The sequence below is a fragment of the Gossypium hirsutum genome, chromosome A03 (genome assembly GCF_007990345.1).
Source record: "Gossypium hirsutum isolate 1008001.06 chromosome A03, Gossypium_hirsutum_v2.1, whole genome shotgun sequence".
NCBI lineage: Eukaryota > Viridiplantae > Streptophyta > Magnoliopsida > Malvales > Malvaceae > Gossypium > Gossypium hirsutum.
The window spans coordinates 106,451,531-106,476,630 of NC_053426.1; the positions used below are offsets into that span (position 1 = coordinate 106,451,531).

Here is a 25,100-nt window from a genome sequence, read left to right on the forward strand (position 1 = left end):
TTACCTGATAAAAGTTCAAGCATTTGATCTATAAAAGGAAGAGGGAAATGATCCTTTCTAATGTAAGAGTTCAACTTCCTGTAATCAATGCAGACACGCCACCCATTTTGTACTCTAGTTGGTACCAAGTCACTCTCAGCATTTTTCTTTACTATCACACCCGTTTTCTTGGGCATGACTTGAACCGGACTTACCTATCTACTGTTAGAAATGGGGTAGATTATGTTAGTATCCAGCAGCTTGATTATCTCTTTTTTTACAACTTCCATTATATTCGGGTTTAATCGCCTTTAGGCCTCTCACCTCGATTTTGTGTTTTCCTTCAAGTAGATTCTGTGTGTGCATACTAAGGGGCTTATCCCTTTTAAATCGGCAATAGTCCATCCAATCGCCTCCTTATGATTTTGTAGTACCTGGATTAAACTTTCTTCTTCGAGCTTAGAGAGTTTATTGGAAACTATAATCGGCAAGGTATTACCTTTCCCCAAAAATGCATATTTAAGATGTTCGGGGAGCGGCTTCAATTCCAAATCTAGAGCCTGCACAACAGAAGGTAAAAGTTTAGTATTTCATGGAGACAATAACTCATTAGCAGATTCATAATCATCAACTATAAATTCAGATTTATCTTCACAAATCGACTCAAAAGTCTCGTCTACTAATGAGTCAATTATGTCGATACGGTTTACGCTCAAAATTTCACTTGGATGACTAATGGCGTCATAAACATTAAACTTCACGATCTCCCCATCAAATTCCATCGTAAGAGTTCCACTTCGAACGTCGATCTTAGTGCTATCGGTACTAAGGAAAGGTCAGCCCAACAAGAGGTCTGAAGATCCAACAGTGTTGTCCTCCTCCATCTTTATCACATAAAAATCTGCAGAGAAAATAAGTTTGTTAACTTTTACCAGTACGTCCTCGAGGACTCCTTCAGGGTGCACAATAGAACTGTCTGCCAACTGAATTATAACACCTGTTTTTGTCAAAAAACCCGCGTTAAGTGATTCATAAATAGAATAAGGCATAACATTTATGGAGGCCCCTGAATCACACATGGTCTTCTTAATCCCTAAATGACCTATTTTGCATGGTATAGTGAACATAACCCTATCCTTGCATTTTGTCAGCATTTTTCGCTGTAGCACTGTGGAAACATTCTCACCAACACTTACATTTTGCATTACCTGTTAGTTTTCGTTTGTTGGTGCAGAGCTCTTTGAGGAACTTGGCATACCGCGAAATCTGTCTGATGGCATCCAACAATGGTAAATTAATCTCGACATTTCTGAATGTTTCGAGGATCTCCTTGTCTTTCTTACTTTTTCGATACTGATTTAATTGTCCTGGGAATAGAGGTTGAACTTTCAGTAATGGAGGTTTTGCTCGGACCTGTTTGTCATTTTTGGGATTTTCTTGGGCGATTTCTTGGCCAAGATTCCTACCAGGAACTGGTTCCAGTACCTTTCCACTTCGCAGCGTCACTGCATTTGCATTTTGCCTCGGGTTTGGTTCTGTTTGTAAAGGAAACTTCCCTTGAGAGCTCAATTTCTCAATTGACATGGTCAACTCCCTTATGGATGCCTCGATTTTCTGTTGGAAATCCTTCGTCTCTATTTGGAAATTAAGAGTTTGCTGTTGAAAATCAAGGACATTAGCTGCTAATTTATTGATCATGGTTCCTAGAGAATTACCTGAATCTCGAGGCTGCTGTGAAAACAGATTTTGGTTTGACTGGTTATATCGTTGGTTGGCCCCATAACTTAAGTTAGGATGATCCCTCCATCCTGGGTTGTAGGTATTAGTGTAAGGGCCATATCGCCTTTGTGGTGGCCCAGGAAAATTTCTCATAGCATCCAAATGAGCCATAGTATCATCATGCAAACTGGGACATCCATCAATCGTATGTTCAAAAGTAGCACATATTCCGCATAACCGAGCTGTTTTTTCTTTTTCTATAATAAGAGAATTCATCATATTAGTAAGTCTATCAACTTTATCCTCTAAGGTTGAATTACTTAGCTGGTGAACTCTTCTAGGAGGTTCAGGATTGGCTCGGAATTGCTGAGTATTTGCAGCCATTGTGGAGATCAAGTCTCTTGCTTGTTGGGGAGTCATGTTAACTAACGCTCCTCCACTAGCGGCGTCTACCATATTCATCTCCATGGGTTTCAGGCCTTCATAAAAATATTGGAGAAGAGACTGTTCTGTTATATCGTGTTGCGAACAACTTGTACACAACTTTTTAAATCGCTCCCAATAATCGTATAGAGACTCTGCGTCTTTTTGCCTTATTCTCACGATTTCTCTTCTTAACTCAACTGCACGCGATGCTGAAAAAAACCTGTTGAGAAACAAATGAAACAAATCAGCCCAAGTCATTACAAATCCAGGAGGTAAATAAAATAACCATTCCTTGTAGAATCTGCTAAGGAAAAAGGGAAAGCGCGCAATTTGATTTGGTCCTCAGTTACCCCCTGAGGTTTCATACTAAGACAAACCATATGAAACTCTTTCAAATGCTTGTAGGGACTTTCGTTTTGCAACCTACAGAAAGTTGGCAGTAGTTGAATTAACCCTGACTTTAGTTTGAAATTAGTGTCCATAGTAGGATACGTGATGCACAGTGGTGGTTGTTCTGTCGGCGCTTCGGCCAGTTGCCGAATTGTGTGAGCCATAGGTTATGGTGCTAGATTAGGGTTTTCGTCAACCCTAGCGTTAAGCACTTCTTCTAGGGAATCGACTTCTACTTTTTCGCTTTCAAAAGCTTTAGTAGAGTTTTCGTTAACCCTATACTCTACTTCGTTGTCGATTCTGATTTCTGGCGGTGGATTACTTTGAGTCCCAACCACCGCTGACTGCTTTTTCCTTAGCTTTGTTTCCTTGCGATAAGCTCTCGCAGTCTTTTTAATTTCTGAATCAAATGCAAAAGTGCCTGGAGCAGATCTGGTCATAAGAAACAAAAACAAGATTAGTACGTTACCGTCCCCTAACAATGGCGCCAAAATTTGATGCGTCGTTGAGAGCACCAAAAATATTCTATTCCCTGTAAAGTAGTAAAAATAACAGTAAATGGGAAGTAGGGTCGAATCCTCAGGGACCGGATTGTACAAATGCTCATTTCTTGAAATCCTGGACAATTTCTTGGCTAAGAAAAACCTGCGTTCCTAAAAAATAAAAAAATAGAATTAAGAATTTCAATTTGGAAAAATAAAATAAAAACAGAATTTAAAGTGAATTGAAATTGCGAAATTATATAAATTGCAGAAATTAAAATAAAGAATATAAAAATAAACAGAGTTGGGGGAAAATGAAGTTTCTTATGTGGCGAGATTCCAGCCTCTGGTTGTCTCGTTCCACCTTGGGTTCTATCATTGGTTTTTAAGTAACCCTTCTCGAGCAGGATAAGCCAATTATAGTGGAAGAGGACGCCTACGACCACCAACTCTAAGGATTTAGACTTAAAATTTGGCGAAGCTTGACTCTAGCCAATAATCGCTTTTGTGGGACTATCTTCTGCTAGATCATCACTTCCCAACGGCAAATACCACGCCGTTTTGTCTCTTGGATTCGCCAACCTTTGTCGTAGAAAGCCAACGAATCGACTGTGCAATCTTCCCAAAATGTACAAAGCGGTCGTTCCTTGTACAATTTGAAAAGATCACCTATTAAGGGACATGGACGGAGGCGTCAGCCCCGTAATCCGGAAAAGTGATGAATACCTTGTTGAGAAGGCTAAGCGCGGGTTCTAAGTTTCATGAACCTTTTTGGGAAACTTTGACAACCTTCGACTAGATAGGTTTAGTGGCTCATGATTTTTGGGAAAGAAATAAATATAATAAAAATGTGATTTTTATTGAAGAAAATATGGAGAGAACAAAAAACAGAGCTTTTGGGAGGGGGAGTGTTTACAGGAAAAAAGAGAGATTCTCAATATGTGTCACTCAATCCCCTATTTATAGTACTAGAAAACCTATTCCTAATTAAATACTAAATGATAAATACAAATAAAGATAATTAAAGATAAATAAAGATAAATGAAAATAAATCCTAAAATTAAATCTAAATAAAAATCCTTAATAATTATCCTAATATAATTGAAATTAAAATAGAGTCTTGTGCTATAAAATCTCTTCTTTTGCATTTTAGTCCCTGGGTCTTCCATGTTTGCATTTTTGGCACCACTTCTCTCTTTCTTTGCATGTTGGCCCATTATATCTTCAAATTCGCACTTTTTGCCTTTAAATTTCCTCTTACCTCTAATTTAGTCCCTAAAAGATAAAAGACCATAAAATAACCCAAATTAGTAGGATCATACTCAAAATAATCATACAATTAGCACATAAAACATGTCATTCTAGAGTATTATCAGATTAGAAATTCGATAATGTAGCACGACATAACCTATATTTCGCACTAATAATTTCACCACTATTTCCATGTCTTTTACCAGTATCTGTTAAATTCGTTTAGAGAACTTGATAACCAGAATCCCATTGACGGTGGACTGCAAAATGTCTCCCTCCGTAAAAAAGAAATATTCCCTATCAATAATATTATAATCCATGTAAAAAGCCATAGATCCAACAGTTCCCCCTTCCAACAATTTATCTTTCCAAGAAACTCCTGGCGCCAAAATCAAATCCACTACCATATTCACATCAGAGTCTTCCCTCACCTCTTAAAAGCAGACTTTTTTTGTGTTACGATCCTCATTAGACTAGTCACCGCATCCTCTTCCATCACCAGACGAGATCGAGTTCATTGTTTTAGGAATCTTATTTTTTTATTTAACACCTTATCTTTTTTTATTAATTTAGATATTAAAATAGGATAAAAAAATTAAAGTACCAAAATAAAAATAATTTAATTTAATGGCGAAATCATAATTTTTGTACCTAACTCAATTTGATGATGTAGTCTTATACTTTAAATATTGGACTAGAATTTACAAGCGGGTAAAATATAAAGAATAAATTTTATTAAAATTAAAATAGAAGACTAAATCAACAAGTAAAATTTTGATATATTCATTATTACATGACTCAAAATAAGTGAAAAGATAAAATAATAAAATGGAATTATCAAATGATTAAAATGTACATGTTGAGAAAATAGAAGAAAACTACTTAATAAATAAATCACAAGGAGAGTGACATAACTAACCCTATCAATATCTAAACTGAGTTATAAGGTTGCTGTCCATATCCTATCTTTTTATTTATTTATTTATTTCGTACATGCTTTAAGAAGTCTATTACTATGACCAACCAATTTCCTTCTTTATCTTGAATTTCAGGGGTCTATTTTTTCTTATTTAATTATTAATTATTTGTTGGTGTGTGGATGAGATTGTGAACAAACCATACTTATGAGTTTGACAAATGACATCTCAATTTCATTCCCTTCCTTTCTTCCTTTGGACGCAAATTATGAGAGTTAAATTTATTATTATACTAATTAAATTTATATAAAATAGACAAAAAATATCAACGTTGTAATTAATGTGCTCCCTTTTCAAATTTATAGGAATTAAATTGCTTCTAATTTTTTTAAGAGAGATAAATTTATTCAATATAAAATTTGAAAGAGACAGGAAAAGTCTTTTTACCTATTCTCTTATACGCGAGCAGTTTACACTTAGTTCAATTGAAATTTTTGCTTCATCAGTCATTATAAATGGCATTCACAAAAATAGAGCAACAGGATAATAGTAGTGTTAGAATTGTGTGATTCAAATTCCTATTAAATAAATAATACAGAGGTAAAACTAGAAGGTTTATGGTGGGCTTAAGGACAAGGGCCGAAACTCTTTATAGAACTACACTTCTTCTATTTGACATTGATTAGAATAAAATTCTTCAACCTTTAAATAGATGTAGCCGAAACTTCTCTTATATCATTTGAATTAGATATTAGTGAATTTTCTTCTCTTCTGTCCGTGGTTTTTTCCCTAAAAGATTTTCACATAAAAATATATGTTTTTTGTTTTTCCTTTCTTATTGTTTTGCCATCGTTCTATTTTCATTATCAACGTTAGTTTTAACAAGCAGAAAAGAAAAATAAATCAATTCATCATCTTTATAGTTAGGTTAAAGAAAAAAACCTTTAAATCTAATACAAGAATACAAGAAAGGTTGCCTTACAAATATTGATTAGTAGAATTATTTTTTATTCCTTGCTCTTTTTTTTTCTATATCTAATACTATCTCATGTCACGTTAAGATACTGCAAAAGAAAAAATTGCAAAATTTGATTCAATTTATTGTAATCGATTAGTTAATATGTTGGTTAACCGTATTCTAAAACAAAGAAAAAAATTCATTAGCTTGTCAAATTATCTATTGAGCTGCATTCTCTCATCTATTTTTTCTTTTAAATTTTCATAACCTAGAAGTATTATTTGTTTCCATGTATTTTATGATTTTAGTACAATAAATTAATTTTTTAGTAATTTTAACCATTTATATAATTCGTTTTCAATAGAAAGAAAAAAACTTTTACTTATGTCATTTTACTATTTTCTTGATCACTTTACCTCTTTTACTTTCATTCTATTCATCATGTAAGCACATTGACCATTCACATTAAAAAAATTCCCACATGTTTGGCCCTTTTAACTTGTAGTGAAAAATTCAATTTGGCCCTTGTATGATAGTAAAATTCTCACTTTGATCCCTATAAAATAATGAAAATTTAACTTTAGCTCTTAATATATTTGTATTTGATTGACTAAAATGGCCACGCAATATCTTTTTTTATCAAAAATGGTCGAAGAACTAAAATGATGGACAAAAATGAAAGTAAAGTAGACAAAGTGATAAAAAAAATAATAAAAAAAGTATTTTATTATTATAGAGGAGCCAAAATGATTTGTAAAAAAATAAAATAAATAATAGATGGAAAATGGGAGATCTGAGTAAAATTGGATGGGTGAGAATGGATAGATTCTTTTTGACGTATGACAGGGTTTTGTAAGAATATAATATAAAGAGAGTGAAAGAGAATTGACACTAACCCTTTTAGTCCATAATGTCTTTATTGACATTTTTTAAGACTTTCTTTTTGTCCGTTAAAAGGAATTAATTAGCTTTTTCTAAAGTTCCAACTATTAATTGCACCTTTTTATGAAGTATATTCACACTCGTAATTTTCTCTTTTCTTACCTCTAATCTAATCTAATCATTTTCATGTTTCTTTTTTTTTTATGTTTTCTTCAATTTTATAAAAATAAAGAAAAGAAAAATGGCGTAATAAGTTTTTTAGTCTTCTAGTTTTATAAAAAAGTCATATTAGTCCTCCATTTAATTTCTTCCTCTCTTTTAATTATTAAATTTACATTGTTTGTCAAATCATTTTAAAATTAAAGGAAAAATTAATTTTTATTAACTTTGTTGGCGTGGCATACACGTGGATGCCACGTTAATAATTAATTAACTTTTAAAAATTCAAAAAATATATTTTTTTTAAATAAAATTATTAAAAAGTTATAAATATATATAACTTTTTTTAAAAATATTTTTAATTTTCAAAAAATTAATTAATTCCTAACATGGCAATTCACGTGTATATCATGTCGGCAAAGTTAATAGATATTGACTTTTCAATTTATTTAAAGGTGATTTGATCACTAATAAAATTTCAAATACTAAAGAAAAAGAACAAAAAGAAGAGGAATAAAATGTTTTTTCTTTCTTTATACTTTGTACAAAATGTGAAAAATACAAGGAAAGAAATTAATGATAAAAGGCTTAATATAACATTAGGTACTTAAACTTGACACTTTTTCTTAATTTGGTATCTAATTTTTTTTGGCCCAATTTGGTGCTTGAACTTGACATTTTTTCCTAATTTAGTACCTAAGCTCTTTTTAAGGTTCAATTTGGTACCTATATTTATTAAATGTTATACAAATTACACAAAACACTAACGGTGTTAAAATTTTTTTTGTTATGCTATAAAAATATTGTCAGTATTAGATGAAATTCATATTAAAAAAGAGGTATTGAGCTATGCTTAATGAATTAATAAATTTTTTTTTAAAACCCGAAATTAAAAAAATTTCATTATTTTCAATTAATAAAATAAATAAATAAATAAAAATAAAAGTATTTGAACATATAAAATAAAAAAAATATCATATCATCTATCACATGTCGGTCATATATTTATTATTTTTGCTACTTCATAAAAAAAATTGTTAGTAGATTGGAGTAATTTGTAAAACATTTGGCAAGTACCAAATTAAACAAAAAAAAGAGATTAGGCACCAAATAAGGAAAAGAGTCAAGTACGGTATCCAATTGGACCCCAGAAATTAAAATATCAACTTAAGAAAAAGTGTCAAGTTTATGTACCAATTTAAGAAAAAATTTTAAATTTAAATACCAAACTAAGAAAAAATGTCCAAATTCAAGTCACAAATGTTATATTAAACCAATTCTTCACTCGTTTTCCTTTACCTCTCTTTTTCCCTATTCACCAAAAAAACGATCCATTACACCATGCTAAAGTTTTTACTTTTGTTTTTTTAAGTCATAAATATAACTATAATTGCGAGTACAAATAATATAATGCTTCATAATCTAAATAAAAATATATCTAAGAATTCATACATAATTTAAAATCATTCATTGGATATGATATGATATGTTCAAGCTTTTAGATTTTATAAGAATTAGAAAGATATCATTCACTTTTTAAATATATTAAAATATACACATTCTTGGCTTAAAATCTATTATCCGTCCCTTTACTTTTTTTTTTCTTTTTTAATTTTAGAATTTAGTCTATATATTTTTAATTTTAAGAATTTAATTTTTTTATATTTTAAAATTTAAATCAATATTATTAATTTTTTTTAAATTATTAGTATAATATTTTAAAATATCTAGATAAAATATTATAATATTGAACCTAAATTTAATAAAATAATAATAAATATAGAAACGATTTCTTATCATTATTTGTGCACAAGGTGCTTTGTTTAATGCCATTTAGTTGCTTGTTTAACATAAGTATGGGTGAAATTAAGTAAAATAGTATGAAAAATAGAAGCTTTGGATAACTATAATCATGTTTCTCCATTTATTCCTTAATTATTGTATCTGGAAAGAAGAAAATTGAGAACAAAAGTGTGAAAACCATTACACTTAATTATTGTCTCTGTTTGACAAATTATGGAAAGGTAAGATTTTATAATCAGTAATTGGATAACAGTATTCCTTATCATAATTTCAAACTTGTGGTAGTATTAGGGCATTGTTAACCAAGGTTACAAACATTATCATTAAACTCCCACTTCCTTTTACTTTTTCGTATATTGTATTTTTTTTTATTTTTAAAATCTTAATTTTTATATTTCAAAATTTAAATTTAAATTATTAGTATTGTTAAATTTGTTGATATGATATTTTTTAAGGGCAAGGATTCTGCTCTAAAATAAAAAAAAATTCTTTTTAACTCTTTATAATTTATAAAATTTTAAAATAGTAATGATTAAATTACACTTTACCCCTCAAATAATAAAAAAAAGTTGATTTATTATTTTTTTCCTATCGTAAAAATATATAATTTAATTTCAATTTTCCCCAAAAAATTTTATGTTTAAATTTCATCATACGCAATTTTGATGGCTAGGTTTCTATTCCTAACATGTGCATATATTATGTATAAATTTTGTATTGATTTTATTCTACATTGTATATATAATGCTTTACTATTTATTTAATATAGAAAACATATACATAGGATAAAAGAATTGTAATAACATGCGTGCACGAGTCCTTCAAAACGGTGGCTTTCACTCAAATGCAAATATTACCTCACAAACCTTGAACGTATACATTTTAACAACCAAGTTTCAATAACAATCATGTGTTTCAATTAATGAAGATTTATGCTTCTAATTTCGTTTTAAATATACTAATAAAACAGCTAATGAAACTAAATAAAAAGAAAAAAATATTTTAGTTTGGGGGAAAGAAAAGAAGACAAAAAATAAAAAAAAAAATCAAAGTTGAAATTGAATTTGAAGACCCAAGGTAGGGCCGAAACAGAAAGAAAAAAATCCGACAAAGCACGTGAACTTCATAGGAAAACTGACGGCTATTCCATATATGTACAAATGGTTAATACGTGTAATGTGGCCGTCAACCATTTCATATTTTTGAATGAATAAAAATTCGTAACTAGGAATCTGGGTTTATCTTCTACCAAGCATTTTTATTTATTTGGGATAAAATTGTATTATGCTGATATTTCTCACACTACATCCCAAAATTACGTTTTTTAAAAAAAATCAGAATTACAAAGCAAATTTATTTTTTTTATTATCCGAAGGCTATTTAAATTTTAAAAATTGATTTCCGCGTCATTCAAATCTAAATCCACAGATAAAACCCATTTTTTTAAAAATTTTAAAAACCGTCAAAATATTACATTTGCCGATAAGCTTTGAGTTGAGTTCACTTCCGATAGGCGCAGGGAATCAGTCAGAAAAAAAAAAAGGGGGAAATCGTAGAACCTGAAAAACATGACGCCCATCCGGCTGCCTAAAAATCTATTTTATCTTTTATTTTTGTACTAACAAAAAGATTCTCTTCCGACTACGCGCGTCGTAAAGCGCGTGTCTGATACCGCTTTAGTCAGTGAAGAGTGTAGACAAGAAGAAGATGGATAGACATGACCAGTACGCACATTGTCAACACTTTTTTTTTTCTTCTGATTTAATAAAATTATTAATTAAAAAACAATTTTTTTATAAAAAAAGTAAGAAAGAAAAAGATTCATATCAGCTGGAGAGAACTTCTGCCGCCCCTTTTTCCACATTTTGGGCAGTAACATTTCTGTATTTATTTTATAATTTATCTTCTTATTTCTGCTTTTTCATTTCACAAATTCATGGAAATTGGAACCTTAGCATCTAAGTTTTTACTCCATATTTATTTATTTATTTATGGTTAAAACATAAAAAAAAGAAAAGAAAATATATACAACTTTTGTGACTGGAAGTTCTTTCCCACTTTTCTCTTCCTTATTGGCCAAATTTACTTCAAATTCGCCTTCTCACATTTCTCTAAAACTTTCTGCCTCTTCTTCTTCCAAGTGAGTTTTTTTTTTCTTTTTCTTTTTCGAAAAGATTTCAAGTATACTGATATGAGTGCATATATGTTTAGATAGAGTCTTGTGTTCGGTTTTTGCTCTTTTATGCAGTGGATAAGAACTGAATTTACTTTTTCTTTTTAAAATTTTTTAAGTAGTTTTGTTTTTTAAGATCATTCAGAGTTTTTAGATCACTGACTTCTTCTCTCAATTTTTTTCCTGTTTTGTTTTTCAGATTGGAAGTTTCTTGTTGTGTACTTAATGGTGTGAAGATTTGGAATATAGACGGATATTTTTGGAGTTTGTTTAGAGATCAATGAGTAGTAAGAGATCTGGTATGGAATGGAAGAATTTAAACATCTTTTTGGGATTTTTGCTGATCTATGCAGCTAGGATTTCGTTTGGACTCACCAATCCTAGTGATGGTAAAGTTAATCTTGTAGCATTTTTATTTCTTTTTAGTTTAATTTGTTTGGTTACTGAGAAAATGTGGGAAACTGGAGGGAAATAGAAGATGGGGAGCTTGAGTTATATCACTGTCTAAAGCTGGAGAAACCGGCGTAGTTCGTTTGACTAAGTCAAATAGCTTAATGCTGAACAAATTTTGATTTCATAAGATTTTGTTCTCTTTAGTTTTTCCTTTTATTCTCTTCTAGCATGAAACTGTTAGCTGGGATTTTCCTCTTCAAATTTTCTAGGAGATTATCCATGGGTTCGCTTTAGCATTTTTTGATGCTTTAATGTTTGTGGTTTTGGTTCATGCCAATTCTTATGATGCTTTCTACTTATCATGTGGAGCTATGTATCTAATTGCCTGCATTGCTTTGCTCCTATTAGTTGCTGCGATTAATAGCTTATATGCTGCATTGGGCTCTCCCTTACTCCCTGGATGGATTGCTTCTGGCGGAGACCCCTGTGCTGAAGCATGGCAAGGCGTACAATGTAATGGTTCAGACATAATGAGCATGTGGGATGCCCCTTCTGTGACTCTTTAGTTTAATAATAGTTCTGCAGCATTGCCAATATTCACTTCTCTAATGTCATCCGGTTTTTACAGAGTTCTAAATGGTGCTAATTTGGGTGGACAACTGGGTGACAACCTAGGAATGTTTGCTTCTATTAAGGCAATGTAAGTGGTTTTCTTTTCTCTCTCCTCTTACAAACCAATTTCTGTGCACACATCTGTCACTGAACAACATTTTGTTATCATATTATTGTCTCGAATGGAGTGACCGGCACTTCAGAAAGTGATCGTTGTTATTTGTAGCCTTTTACAGTTGGGACTTCTGCTGCATTTTGGTTTGCATCGATGTCAAATGATGGGGGATTTGTAGGAAGTTTGAATGTATGAGTTTTAAACTTGTTAAACACTAAGTTGATGTCCTTGAACATAAGATCTCAAATTGAGGACTTTGCTTAAGCATTTTAAACAATCTTACCTTGCTTGATACATACGACTATTAATGCATTGAGCGATCAGTTAATCAGCTGCTAAGTGAGTGAAAATTGTGCTCTAGATATGCATGGCAAATAAGGGGGAGGTGTGAAGTATCACTTCTTCGAGTTACTACAATATGATATAACATTAGATGATACTATTTCTTTCTGATATGTTGAAACAGTGTCATTGATTTTTGTAATTTTTCATGTTTCAGAGATTTTAGCAACAACCAGATCGGGGGAAATATTCCATCCAATTTGCCTGTTACTATGCAAAACTTGTATGAATTATTCTCACACTGACTTCATATCTTTTCATCTTGTAGCAACTTCATAATACTCTTTAAATTTGGCAGTTTTCTTTCAGCCAATCAGTTCAGTGGAAGCATCCCGGATTCACTATCTTCTTTGACTATGTTGACAGACATGTAAGTAGTTGCTTTTATATTGTTTGAGATAATGCCTCCCTGGTCTTACTTTGAAACAGAACTTATTCGGACTTTTGTACTTTTTGTGCTGTCAGGTCATTGAATAACAATAATTTGAGTGGAGAGATACCAGATGCCTTTCAATCGCTTTCTGGATTGATCAATCTGTAGGTCCCAGATTTCAATTTAATTGTTAACTTCCAGGTTCTTTTCGTAGTTGATTCATAGTTGGAGTATTGTTTCATCATAGGGATTTGTCCAACAACAAATTGAGTGGATCTCTGCCACCATCAATGGAAAATTTGTCTAGTCTAACTACCCTGTGAGTTCTCTTCCTTTCTGAATGGCAATTTTAACTGTATGAACAAAAATGCTGATTGTCTCAGTTGGCAGACGTTTGCAGGCCAATCAGCTGTCTGGGACGCTAGATGTTCTACAAGATCTTCCCCTAAGAGATTTGTACTCTTCTCTACCATGCCATTTGCATCTTTTAGAATGAAAAAAAAAAAATTCTACTATAATTCTTTTACATTTCAAGAACTTGTTCTGAATGGTTTTAGAAGATTCCGGGAGGAATCTTGGCTAACGTCTCACTTTTTTCACTCTGTTCTGGACAGGAACATAGAAAATAATCTTTTCAATGGACCCATTCCTGAGAAGATGCTGAGCATCCCAAGCTTCAAGTGAGTCCTGTACTGTCATTACCTTTGAAGAGCTTAATCTTTAGTTTCAATTTTAAGCAAGCACACATCATTAAGGTTTCATGGTGTTTGATGCTCATCTGATGCCATAGATACTGTTATTAGATATGTTTGAAGCTTCTCTTAATATTGAGAAATACCAATAAGATCAATCATTTTGTCAAACTGGTTAAAATCTGGATATGGATTTAGGCACCTCGGGCAATTTTCCTTTTGACTTTTGAATGTTTTTTAAATGTTTTAGGTATGAGGTATAATCAAATATTAAAGAACTAGGCCTATTTATTTCAAATATGATTCATATCCAAATAATATAAATGCCTCCAAAATTTTTTTATAGCATTTGAACTAAATATAATCTTCATTTTTGATGAATCTTCATCTACTTTGTTTTTAAAATCTTCTTCAAATATACTATTTGTATGCTTAATTTCTTTCTATTGCGATTATGTTTGTTTACATTGAAATTCTCTTCACAGAAACGATGGAAATCCATTTAATTCCACTGTTGCTCCTTTGCCTGGTCCGACATCACCATTAGCACCACCGCATGCGCCACCACGTTCTGTAGTACCAGCTTCTGGTCAAACACCAACATCTGATCAAACACCTGGGAAACATGCTGATGGGCCTTCTGTGTCGGAGGGATCTAATTCTAGTCAGAAAAAGAATTTCTTAACTACTAAAAGGGTGGTGTGGATATCAATTGCAAGTGTTTTGTTGTTTATAATATTAGCTTTAGCACTTCTGCTTTTTATGCCCAAGTGTAGCAGGGGAAGGGAAGAGGCTGGTGGGATTTTCAAACGGCATCAAGTAGGTGCATATAGAGGAAACAGAGAGAACCTTGTTGGGGATGCGTCCTTACCCACCACAGCCAGTCAAACAGAGAAAGGTGAATGACTTTGCTTTTACTCCAATTTCAGTTTAGATAATAGATTGTTTGCTGTTGTTATGAGGTTTCAATCACTTAAGCAATAATGTTTTTAAAATTTCATGAACAGGCCCAAAAGATGCAGTTATGAGACCATTGGGGGGTAATCAAACAGAGAGGGGAAGAATGGGGGCTATTGCAAAGCTACCGAACAAGGAAGAGAGAAATGTTGAAAGGATAGGCACGACGCCAAAGAGATTTGACCATGAGATAGACATGAGTGGCTACGATGCTATGTTGATGGAGCCCCCTCCTCCACCTCCTCCTCCGCCTCCGCCTCCCCCACCTCCGCCCCCTCCACCTCCTCCGGCACTTGCTGAGAAGGTCATTGTGAAACCCATTGTACCTAATGAAGTAACTGCAGGGCCTTCTGCCAAAACTCCAAAGCCATCTACATTTGCAAGGTCGTTCACCATTGCAGCCCTTCAACAATATACAAATAGCTTTTCTCAAGAAAATCTTTTGGGGGGTGGCATGCTTGGAAGTGTCTATAGGGCAGAACTTCCGGATGGAAAGGTATAATTGTTAGTTCTAGATAGATTTGATTCATTAGAATCAGGATCCCTTTGCTTTAATTGTTTTTCTCTGAGTGTCTGTGTCATTGCATCATAGGCTTGCTAAGAAAAAAAATAGAAAGAAATGCTAAGCCAAATACACCTTTTGAATTAGCTGAGCTGGTAACTACATATCTTAGCAATCATAACCTACTGCTTGTCAGTTCTAGAATTTATAATTCCAACTTTCCTCCCTCTCTCCTTCCTTTGCTTCACCCCTTATATGCATCTGTATACATTCACTTGGGCATGGTGCCATGGCATAAAGTAGACGTTGTAGATGTTATATATGTATTGTGTAGCTTCAGACTGATGCATGATCTTGTTGGATGCATTTGTAGTTACTTGCAGTCAAGAAACTGGAGAAGAGAGTTGCAAGCCAGCAGAAGGATGATGAATTTATTGAACTGGTGGAAAATATTGATCGTATCCAGCATGTAAATGTTGTCAGGCTAATGGGTTATTGTGCAGAGCATGGTCAAAAGCTTTTGATCTATGAGTATTGCAGCAATGGATCGCTGCAGGATGCGCTGCACTCTGATGATGAGTTTAAAAAGCTGCTTTCATGGAATACCCGTATCCGGATGGCTCTTGGAGCTGCTAGAGCCTTAGAGTAAGTCATCTAGCATTGTTTCTTCTCTATTCTAGTAGTTTCAGCTTGAGACTTTCAATTGGTTGCTTCTTGGTTGGAATCTTTGTTTAAGTAGATCAGGTGTAATCAGACATTATACAAATGCTTGAGCATGATGAGGAGTTATGTTATGAAATTGAATCTGGTTAGAGCTCACTGCTTTTGTTTTTAAAGACTAAACTGTAAAACAGTAAATCTAAATTAATGGGTGTAAAATAAAGATAACTATGAACAGGTCAAAAGGAAGAAGTGAAAAACTGCAGATGGTAGGTTTTGTGATGAATCTCCTCTTCTTTTCTGCAAAAGGCCTTTCTGCTCCGAGTAGCTTTTTGCTGGACTGGAAAAATTGTATTTGTAGCTACTTGCAGTCTAGAAACTGGAGAAGAATAAAAGATACACGTGCATTTCTTAGATCTGCAGATTGACATAACTAAACAGATATAGATTCATGGTTTCTTCCCCCTCAAGATACCGAGACACAAACACACTTCTTTTTTATTACTATTATTATTTTTTTTTTTTGGGGGGGGGGAGTGGGTGGTGTTAATTTTCTTTAATCATTTCCCTAACTTTTTGCGTTGAAATGCGCACCATTTCAGTCCTGATTTTCTTGTTTTATATGAAAAGGTACATGCATGAGGCTTGCCAGCCACCTGTAATTCACAGAAATTTCAAGTCTGCCAATGTTCTCCTTGATGATGATCTCGATGTGCGCGTCTCTGATTGTGGTTTGGCTCCATTAATAGCATCAGGTTCTGTAAGTCAGGTAGGTTTAAAGCTTGTCATCATCTTATTATTCCTTTTTAAGCTTCTCTGCAGTTTTCATATTTTTATTAAGACTGACTGCACAAGTTAGTGTCTTACAATTAATCAGTTTAACGTAAAGAAAAAGAAAAGTTGGAAAAGATGACATTTTTCTAGGAAGCATAAGTTTTGGGGAAACTAATTCATGTGACTCGTAGTATCACTAAACAGAATAGTGAATGTGTAACATCAATCTATTTTTATTTTCCTCTTCTTTATTTCTTCATAAACAAATCATATATCCTTGTTACCTTTTGGTGTAGAGAGAAAATTTGGAGGTTGCAATTGTCTGGTGCCGATATGATACCAGCACCAAGAAGAGGTATTCTGGCCTTTTCTGGTATGATAAATTATTCAGAGGAAGTCCTAGATAATTCTATATCTGGGAGAGGAAACTGACTTGTTCACTCACCTACCAGTATAAGCATAAAAAAAGAGTGGCTGACCTTTCCACTCTTATTTGTTTGCCTAAAGCTTGTTTAAGCAGCAGCAACAGTGATCTACCCCAAGCTAATTTTTTTTCGGAAATTTGTACAAATGCCATTGGTATCCTATAAGCTTTGTTGTTGATGTAGCATAAACTGATAGTGTTAGCATTATCACTGATGCAGTAATAAGTAGCTCACTTAAGGGCATAATTATATTTCTTTCTTCTTTTTTTCCTTTGTGGGCTAGGAAAAGTAATGTGATCAACCGTGTAGGGAAGATATTCAATACATTTCTGTTGTTTGGCCTTGATCTTTGGAAAATATTGAAATTATATCCTTATTGCTGATTTTCGTACTCTTCCATTGTAAGATCATTTTGTTGGGGGCAGCTGCATAACTCTTTCATGGTCATTTTGCTGGCAATTCTAAATTGTTCCACTTTCAGTTGTCAGGACAACTACAATCAATTTATGGTTATGGAGCGCCAGAATTTGAGTCTGGAATTTATACTTCTCAGAGTGATGTTTACAGTTTTGGGGTGTTTATGTTGGAACTCTTAACTGGCAGGAAATCTTATGACAGGTAAATGGTGAACCTTATTACAGTTAGAGAGTTATTTGTCCACTTCAATGATCTGATTAATTTTGTTGAAAATGTTATTCAGGACAAGGAGTAGAGGAGAACAATTTCTAGTGAGATGGGCAATCCCACAGCTCCATGATATTGAAGCATTATCTAGGATGGTTGACCCTTCTCTCAATGGAGAATATCCTGCTAAAGCGTTGTCACGGTTTGCTGATATCATTTCTCGGTGTGTCCAGGTGAGAATTAAACTTGTGTGCATACACGACTACTTATGAGACTATGCTATATAAGCATATGTATTTAGGAATGTGTCTCTCTTCCCCCATAGTATGAGCAGAATTTCTAATTTCTCGTCAAACCGCTAATTCAATTTCAATTTGCAGTCTGAACCAGAATTCAGGCCACCAATGTCTGAAGTGGTTCAAGACCTATTGGACATCATACGCAGGGAGCGTCCGAGTAATGAATCAATTGGAGACTGACTTGTGTTAGGCAATACACCTGATGAATTAGTTTATGATCCGAGGTCACAGGGATTTGATCGATCAGATGTTGTGAAAACACATCCATTGTAAAGAGGCAGCAGCGCACAATTTTACATTTGAATCTCTTGCACAAGGAGGGGGAGGTCATTCAGTAAGAACCTCGCTGCTGTGACTAGGAACAGTCTGAATTTTCAAGTCTGTTAATTTGTTATCATTCTGTTGTTCATTAAATCATGTAACAAAGTCTTGGCTATGGCATAAATATGCTAACCATTTGTTTCATGATAACTATTATTTTGTTACTAATGATTCATTATGATTTTGTTCCCATTTCATTTCATTTGTTTTTTTTTTCTTTGAATGGATCATTGATGTGTACAACATATGAACATATATTCCTGAATAGATTGTGTGTTTTTTTTATTTGAAACATAGATATTTAGAATCTTTGCTTTTATCAGATGGAAGAAAGGGGAAAACTGAAACTAAATGATTTGATAAATTACAAATTTTATTAAAGTGATTTATCTAAAACAAAATTATAATCTTAAGCTATTTTATAACAACTAATAAAATGATAAATAACAAAATTTAGGATAAATATTAAACTAATTAAAATTTATCTCCGCAGGTAAAAGACCAAGAGATCCTAATCAATTTATCAGTTCTATCTATGAATCTCTCTTGCGGCAAATAAAACTTGATTTGGTTGGGCTCTGTTTGCCTGCATGGTCATTCAACTCTGTCAGCGGAGCTTTCTGTGATTCTAAATCTTCAAGGGCACTTTCTGATCAACAGCAGAGATTAAAAAAAAAAAATGTATAATGGAAGTTGTTTGATCAAATACATTCGCAACTTCACGAACTTTGAACCAGTTTAGAAAATTGACTCAACACTGTTTTGTTCTCACCATTATATACACACAAAACTGTTACCTGCAAGATATATCCGTATCAACCACATCGATATAAGAACTCATGTTACTGGTAGTCTCAACCCAGCTGGTGCCCCTAATCTTCTTCACTCCTCTGTCTTCCATTAGCTGCCTAACCTTTAGAGCATCATTCCACCGTCCAATTGCTCTGTATACATTAGCTAGGAGAACATAGTTCATATGATGGTTAGGTTCCAGTTCAATCATTTTCTTAGCAATACGCTCAGCATTACTGGAACTTGTACTGGTTGTGCAAGCCCCAAGAATTACGGCCCAAAGGGATGTATCGTCTCTAAAGTCTGCACTCTCTATCAAGTTTTCAGCTTCTTCCAGTAACCCAGCACGGCCTAAGAGGTTAACCATACAGTTGTAATGTTCAATTCCAGGTTTAATCCCATATTCCCTGGTCATTAAGTTAAAATATTTTCGGCCTTGATCCACCAAGCCAGAATGACTGCAAGCAAAAAGAACTCCAATAAAACTAATATAATCAGGCTTAATGCCTTCCTTGATCATCTCATCAAATATACTTAGAGCTTCCCCACCTCTTCCATTCTGAGCAAACCCATAAATCATCGAGTTCCATGTTATCAGATTTCTATTGGACATCTGCACGAAGATGCGATGTGCAAAATCGATACAGCCACATTTTGCATAAAGATCAACTAAGGCTGACTCTACGATAACATCTCTCCAGCCACCCCGTCTCACATACTGGCAGTGAACTTCTTTCCCTAGTCTTACAGCGGCTAAACCTGCACATGCACGGAGAATAGTTCCGAAACAATAGAGATCGGATACATCCATTTCCCTGAATATTCTAATAACAGATTCGTAGTCTTTATTCTGACAGTAAACACCAAGCAATGCAGACCAAGAAACCGAATTCCTTTTCGACATCCTATCGAAAATACGCTGAGACTCATCAATCAACCCACACTTTCCATACATGTCAAGAAGACTGCTCTCGACCACCACATTTCCACAAAGTCCATAGGTAATGACCTTAGCATGCACTTGCTTCCCTTGCCTCAACCTCCCTAAATTCCCACAAGCTGTCAATACTGTTCCAAATGTAAATCCGTCAGGGATCAACCCATGATTCCTTTGCATCAAATAAAAGAAATGCAATGCTTCCTTATACAAATCATTCCTCGTGAGAGAAGAAATAATAGAAGTCCAACAAATAGCATCCGGCTCAGGCAATTCATCGAACAACTGACACGCTTCTTTCAACTGCCAAATCCTCCCATAAAAATCAATCAATGCGCACAGAATTACACTATTCGAATCAAAACCACGTTTCGTAATCACCCCGTGCAAGCACCATCCCAGCCTCAACTTCCCAAGAACGGAACACACCTTGATTATAGCAGATAAGGTGAAGGCATTTGGCTCAACTCCCAAACCCAGCATTTCCGAAAACATTTCAAGGGAACACTCAGGTTTACCCGCTTTAATATACCCCGAAACCATTGAAGTCCACGATATAACATCTTTCACAAACAACCCATCAAAAACTCTCCGAGTTTCTCTAAAATCAGGACCCAACTTAAAATACAGAGCAAGTAAACTATTACCTACAAAACGATCAGTGTCGAGACCAGATTTAATGACGTGTGCATGGAATTGAACCCCAAGAGGAAAAGCTTGAACATTTGTGCAAGTTTGCAAGAGGGAAGCGTACAGAAATTGTTTATTGGAAGAGGAGGTTAGGGTAGGAACATGTAGGGTGTTAAGGAGGTGGATGGCGGGGACAAGTTGAGCTGACCTGCAGAAATGGAGGATTTGGAAATATTTGTCTGATGGGTGTTTAACGGAGTTGTTGGGGTTAAAAGAAGCCAAAGAGCAGCAATGGCGTTTAACGAAGAAGAGCTTCATCAAACTGATTAAAGAATGAAATGTGGTTCCCTTATGCTGTTGGCTTTAAATGTACTCTGAATTGATTTTTCTTTTTCAATCAAGGCATCCTCTGCAATAAAGATATTGAAAATGCAACGGTTCTTTCTGAAATAACTTACAAATTTATTTATTTTAAGGCTTAATGGTAAATTTGGCTATTACATATTTTGTATTTTGATTTTTTTTTCTTATCAATTTTTGTTATTTTTCTCGCATTGCTTTTCTTAAGAGATTTGATGAAAGTATCGGATAATAAATGATGTGAAATATTTTTAATGAGATGTAATTTATTATTAAAGTAATTTAATAAAATAATTATATATGAAAAATAATAAATATAATTATTATGATGCATGGAAATAACTCTTAATTTTTAAAAAATAAATGTAATTATTTAAAAAATGGTTTCAAAATGAATGCATATTTTTATTTACTTAAAGGTTTCAAAAAGTGCGCATTCATTTCGAAATATTTATTTAGATAATTACGTTTATTTTTTATATTGAGAGTTATTTTTAACTTTATAAATTATTTATTTTATTATTTTCCACGTGTAATTATTTTATTAGTTTATCTAAGTAATAAATCATATCTCATTAAAAATATTTCACATATAAAATTTCACATCATCCTGTGGGTACTTTCATCAAATCTATTAAAAAATAAATTGGAGAAAAAATATTAATAGCAAAAAAAACTCAAAAATACAATTAAGACTATCTTTAACAAAATATGTAAACATTAGTGATTAAATTTATCATTAAGTTTTATTTTAACCATTTCAACGTTTTCATTCTTAACAAGTATTATGAACAAACACATTTTGTAATTAGTCATTTATTTTTTAATAAAAATATTTAGTTAAAATTAATCTATAAGTAAACCAAAATTTAATTAAAATAAATAAAAATATATATATAAATTTTAATTTAAAAAACCATCATAAAAAAATATCAAATTATATCCATAGGTATGAATTGATATATAATTTAAATCATTTTTATATTTTCAAAATTAAATTCAAGAGTAAAATAAAAAGAATTAAATTATTGAATGTAATTAATAATTTTAAAGTTTATGTATAAAAATGTAATAGAAATATATTAACATATATTTTATTTTATTAAAAAATAGAATTATAAAAAGGATATAGATGGACGAATGAGGTAAAGGAAAATGATATGCTTAAATCAACAGCGACAGAACATCGATTGCCCCAACCTAATCGCTCCACTTCCTTCCTGACACCTACTTATTGCGACCACCTCTCCCCATATTTTCCTTCTCTATACGTGTACGGTCAACATTCAGATGCCGCACACGTGTCTTAAATCTAAAGGGATACTTAAACATCGAGCAACTATTTCCCTCGATCAAATGGTCAGAATCAGACACCCAAAGTTGCTCGGCTTTTAACCCTCCCCCCCCCCCTCCCTCTTCTCTTCCCCTTCGCCTATATATATATTTTTGCCCCTCAAACTCAACAATAGAAATAACTGTCCTCTCTCTCCTTCCTTTTCTTAACAGCTAAGTACTGTATATAACTGTTTAAGGGTACTGAGTTGTTCAACTCGGAGGTTCACAGCCTTGGGCTAGTCAAGTTGAAAAAGAAGAAGAAAAATCATGGTATGTTTCTGTTTTCTGGTTGATCAGACAAAGAAAGTGAGCAAAAGAAAGCCGGCGGCAGGGTTTTGCTCGAGGTGTGGCGGAGGGGCAAGTGTAGCTGATATGAAAACGTGTACAAGGTTTTGCTACGTGCCGTTTTACTGGAAATCGTGGAAGGCAATTGTATGCACTTTTTGTGGAGCCATTCTTCGATCTTACCGTTGAATTCATGGAATACTTATGTTTCTGCAACTTTTGTTTTTATTATTTTTGCAAGGTCTAAGTTGGAGACGAACTTCATTCTTTCATAATTAGATCAAAGGAGAGCGGTGTCCTCCTCCTCTATCATCCGCAGTTAACAAAGCTTTTATCTATATAAACATAGCACTAGCAGTATATTAAAACAGGATTTTACTACAGATTGATCTGAGATCTGATGGATGAGCTTATGAGTCATCGTTTCCAATGACTGGCTCAAAAGGACTTTATTGTTACAGATTTGTACTTTGAACTGTAAATATAAGTAAAAGGTTTTCTTTTGCCCTATTAGCTACTGTTCTAAAATTGCGTTTCATAAATGTTTCGTTTACGTTAAAAAGGTGGGCAGTTAGTGGGTAAAAGCTGTGTGCATTTTATATAGAAACGTATGAAACTTAAATTAGTAATATATTTTCTACAAATTTGCAAAGATAATTAATGATTTAATTTGTTGGGAAAAAAACATATAAAACGTTTATTAAGTGAGAGGTGAAGAATTTATGAGATCGCTGCGGACCATGTATGTATGATATGAACTGTTGTGGTTAGGTATTGTCCCTAAGCCTGTATGATTATGTTCTTGCCTTTTGTACATATGAAGATCTTTGGCTATAAACAAATTGACAATACAACTAGCTAGGGTTGCTAAAACGTAAGGTTCCGAACACAGGAAAAGGCAAGTTGATTTAGTGGATGGACAACCGACCATGATGCCCTTCCATGTTGGGAACTGAACTGATGAAAGGCATAATGGTTAAGTCTCATTGGCTAAGCATTTGGTAGAATATAATTTCACAGGTCAAAAAACCATTAAATAGATGCGTGTTAGAGAAAGGCAAAGGTGCATGAATGTATAGCTGTTGGTTAGGAAGTTAAGTCACACACCACAGAAGCTAGCTCACACTTTTCTATCTATGTAAACAAAAATTGTACTTGGGGTTAAAAGAGTTGAAGATATTAATATCACAGGGGTGTTGCACAGAATTAAATAAGGTGCATGTGGAAAGAAACACAAGGGTATAAAAGGCGTTTTCGATCGCTTTCCTTTTTCTTGCTGGGAAAGACCTTTTTGCTGTTTGGCTTTGTTAATATACACGACAAACTAGCAGTTAATACTAAATTCTGTAATCAACTATGCTAATAATTTACAGCTTTCAACATTTTATTATTCCAGGTTCATGGAGTGGTCCCCCTACTTAATAAGGTTACTTCTCCTCTTATTTTACCATCCCTCACAAATGCTATTTAAAAGTTGTTCAGATGCGATTTTTAATAAAATAAGTAACATTTGATGCATAATGATTAGTTAATAATAAGATAGTATTGTTAAAAAAAAAACTGAAAATAAACATTATTAATTTTATTTAACCTAATTAAATATTAAATATTAAATACTATTATTTTATTTTTCCTATATATTTAGAGTTTTGGATTTAAGATTTTGATTTTCAAATGTTTTTGAATTTATTTATTTTTAAAAATTATAATTAATATTTATTTTTAAAATAATAATAATAATAATAATAGGGAGATGTTTGACAACCTGAATTTAGCAATCAAATTAATCTTGAACATGTATAACTACATTGATGCTTTTTGTGATAATTTCTAACAATATTTTAATCCAAATATCTCATTCTCATTATATGGTTTTCAATGCAAGCATGCAACAAATAATTATTAACTTCTTCAAAATGGGTTCCCGTAAATTACACTTCCAAGATTCATCATTTTTAACTTACACTTTCAAAATTTATCATACCCCATGTAAAGCTTACGAAGAGCCCATAGGTATATCATTAATTTATTCATTACAATATACCTCTCTCTTATTCACTGATTTTTTTTCTTGTTAATTTGTAATCTCTAATCTCTAAGAAGACCCTTAAAAGATAAAAAATCTCAATCAAAATTTAAATAGAATCAAAGAAGAAGGAAGTTATTTTAATATAGATGTCAATGTAAACCATGATTTAAAACAAACACTAAATGATTTGTTTGGATTCTTTGATGAAGATAGTATAATGAATAAAGAAGGAATTCTAATAGAACATCCGAAGATTGCACTCTCAAGATGTTGGTGATGAGTTTCCTAATTGCTTCATTCTATTACAATCATTGCAATGAATAAAGAAGGAAGCAATGATGCAAAATGACCATATTTGAATTTGGAATCAAGCCCAACCAGTGAATGCGTTTTTCAACAATTGATTCATTGTTCGACTTTTATCAAAATCATGCCAAGTTGAAAAGGTTTAGCATAGTGAAGAGTTTGGTGTATAAAAAGGGTGTGAAGTCCCCAAATATGCCC

General features: G+C 33.0%; 3 protein-coding genes across 8 annotated transcripts; 2 read left to right on the forward strand and 1 right to left on the reverse strand.

The window, feature by feature from the left end:
- The first annotated feature begins 10,697 nt into the window (after positions 1 to 10,697).
- On the forward strand, positions 10,698 to 18,425 carry LOC107886750 (protein STRUBBELIG-RECEPTOR FAMILY 3). 6 transcript variants are annotated; one of them, XM_016810803.2, is made up of 17 exons: positions 10,698 to 11,106; positions 11,339 to 11,528; positions 11,941 to 12,070; positions 12,161 to 12,232; positions 12,759 to 12,824; positions 12,900 to 12,971; positions 13,067 to 13,138; positions 13,222 to 13,293; positions 13,365 to 13,430; positions 13,589 to 13,654; positions 14,152 to 14,564; positions 14,674 to 15,119; positions 15,499 to 15,770; positions 16,416 to 16,554; positions 17,466 to 17,602; positions 17,685 to 17,841; positions 17,989 to 18,425. In XM_016810803.2, exons 2-17 carry the CDS (start codon positions 11,420 to 11,422, stop codon positions 18,085 to 18,087), a joined length of 2,388 nt encoding a protein of 795 aa, XP_016666292.2. In that variant the 5' UTR covers positions 10,698 to 11,106; positions 11,339 to 11,419; the 3' UTR covers positions 18,088 to 18,425. The 6 variants fall into 6 exon arrangements, with proteins under 6 accessions (XP_016666292.2, XP_040956888.1, XP_016666293.2 ...); XM_041100954.1 differs by lacking the exon at positions 17,989 to 18,425 and adding an exon at positions 16,856 to 16,914; XM_016810804.2 differs by having other exon boundaries at positions 10,716 to 10,849.
- A 247-nt stretch (positions 18,426 to 18,672) lies between these two features.
- On the reverse strand, positions 18,673 to 21,026 carry LOC107886751 (pentatricopeptide repeat-containing protein At1g03540). The gene is made up of 2 exons (XM_041100968.1): positions 19,026 to 21,026; positions 18,673 to 18,877 (listed from the first exon to the last, which is right to left on the reverse strand). Exons 1-2 carry the CDS (start codon positions 20,903 to 20,905, stop codon positions 18,865 to 18,867), a joined length of 1,893 nt encoding a protein of 630 aa, XP_040956902.1. The 5' UTR covers positions 20,906 to 21,026; the 3' UTR covers positions 18,673 to 18,864.
- Positions 21,027 to 22,324: 1,298 nt separating this feature from the next.
- Positions 22,325 to 23,077, forward strand: LOC107886749 (uncharacterized). The gene has a single exon (XM_016810801.2). It carries the CDS (start codon positions 22,550 to 22,552, stop codon positions 22,754 to 22,756), a length of 207 nt encoding a protein of 68 aa, XP_016666290.1. The 5' UTR covers positions 22,325 to 22,549; the 3' UTR covers positions 22,757 to 23,077.
- The last annotated feature ends 2,023 nt before the right edge of the window (positions 23,078 to 25,100 follow it).

Bases quoted from the DNA above. Each gene is read 5' to 3' on its own strand.
- LOC107886749 (XM_016810801.2), top strand. From the start codon at position 22,550: ATGGTATGTTTCTGTTTTCTGGTTGATCAGACAAAGAAAGTGAGCAAA.
- LOC107886751 (XM_041100968.1), bottom strand. From the start codon at position 20,905: ATGAAGCTCTTCTTCGTTAAACGCCATTGCTGCTCTTTGGCTTCTTTT.
- LOC107886750 (XM_016810803.2), top strand. From the start codon at position 11,420: ATGAGTAGTAAGAGATCTGGTATGGAATGGAAGAATTTAAACATCTTT. The intron at 17,603-17,684 runs GTAAATGGTGAA...AATGTTATTCAG, and splicing joins GGCAGGAAATCTTATGACAG to GACAAGGAGTAGAGGAGAAC. The intron at 17,842-17,988 runs GTGAGAATTAAA...TTCAATTTGCAG, and splicing joins TCATTTCTCGGTGTGTCCAG to TCTGAACCAGAATTCAGGCC.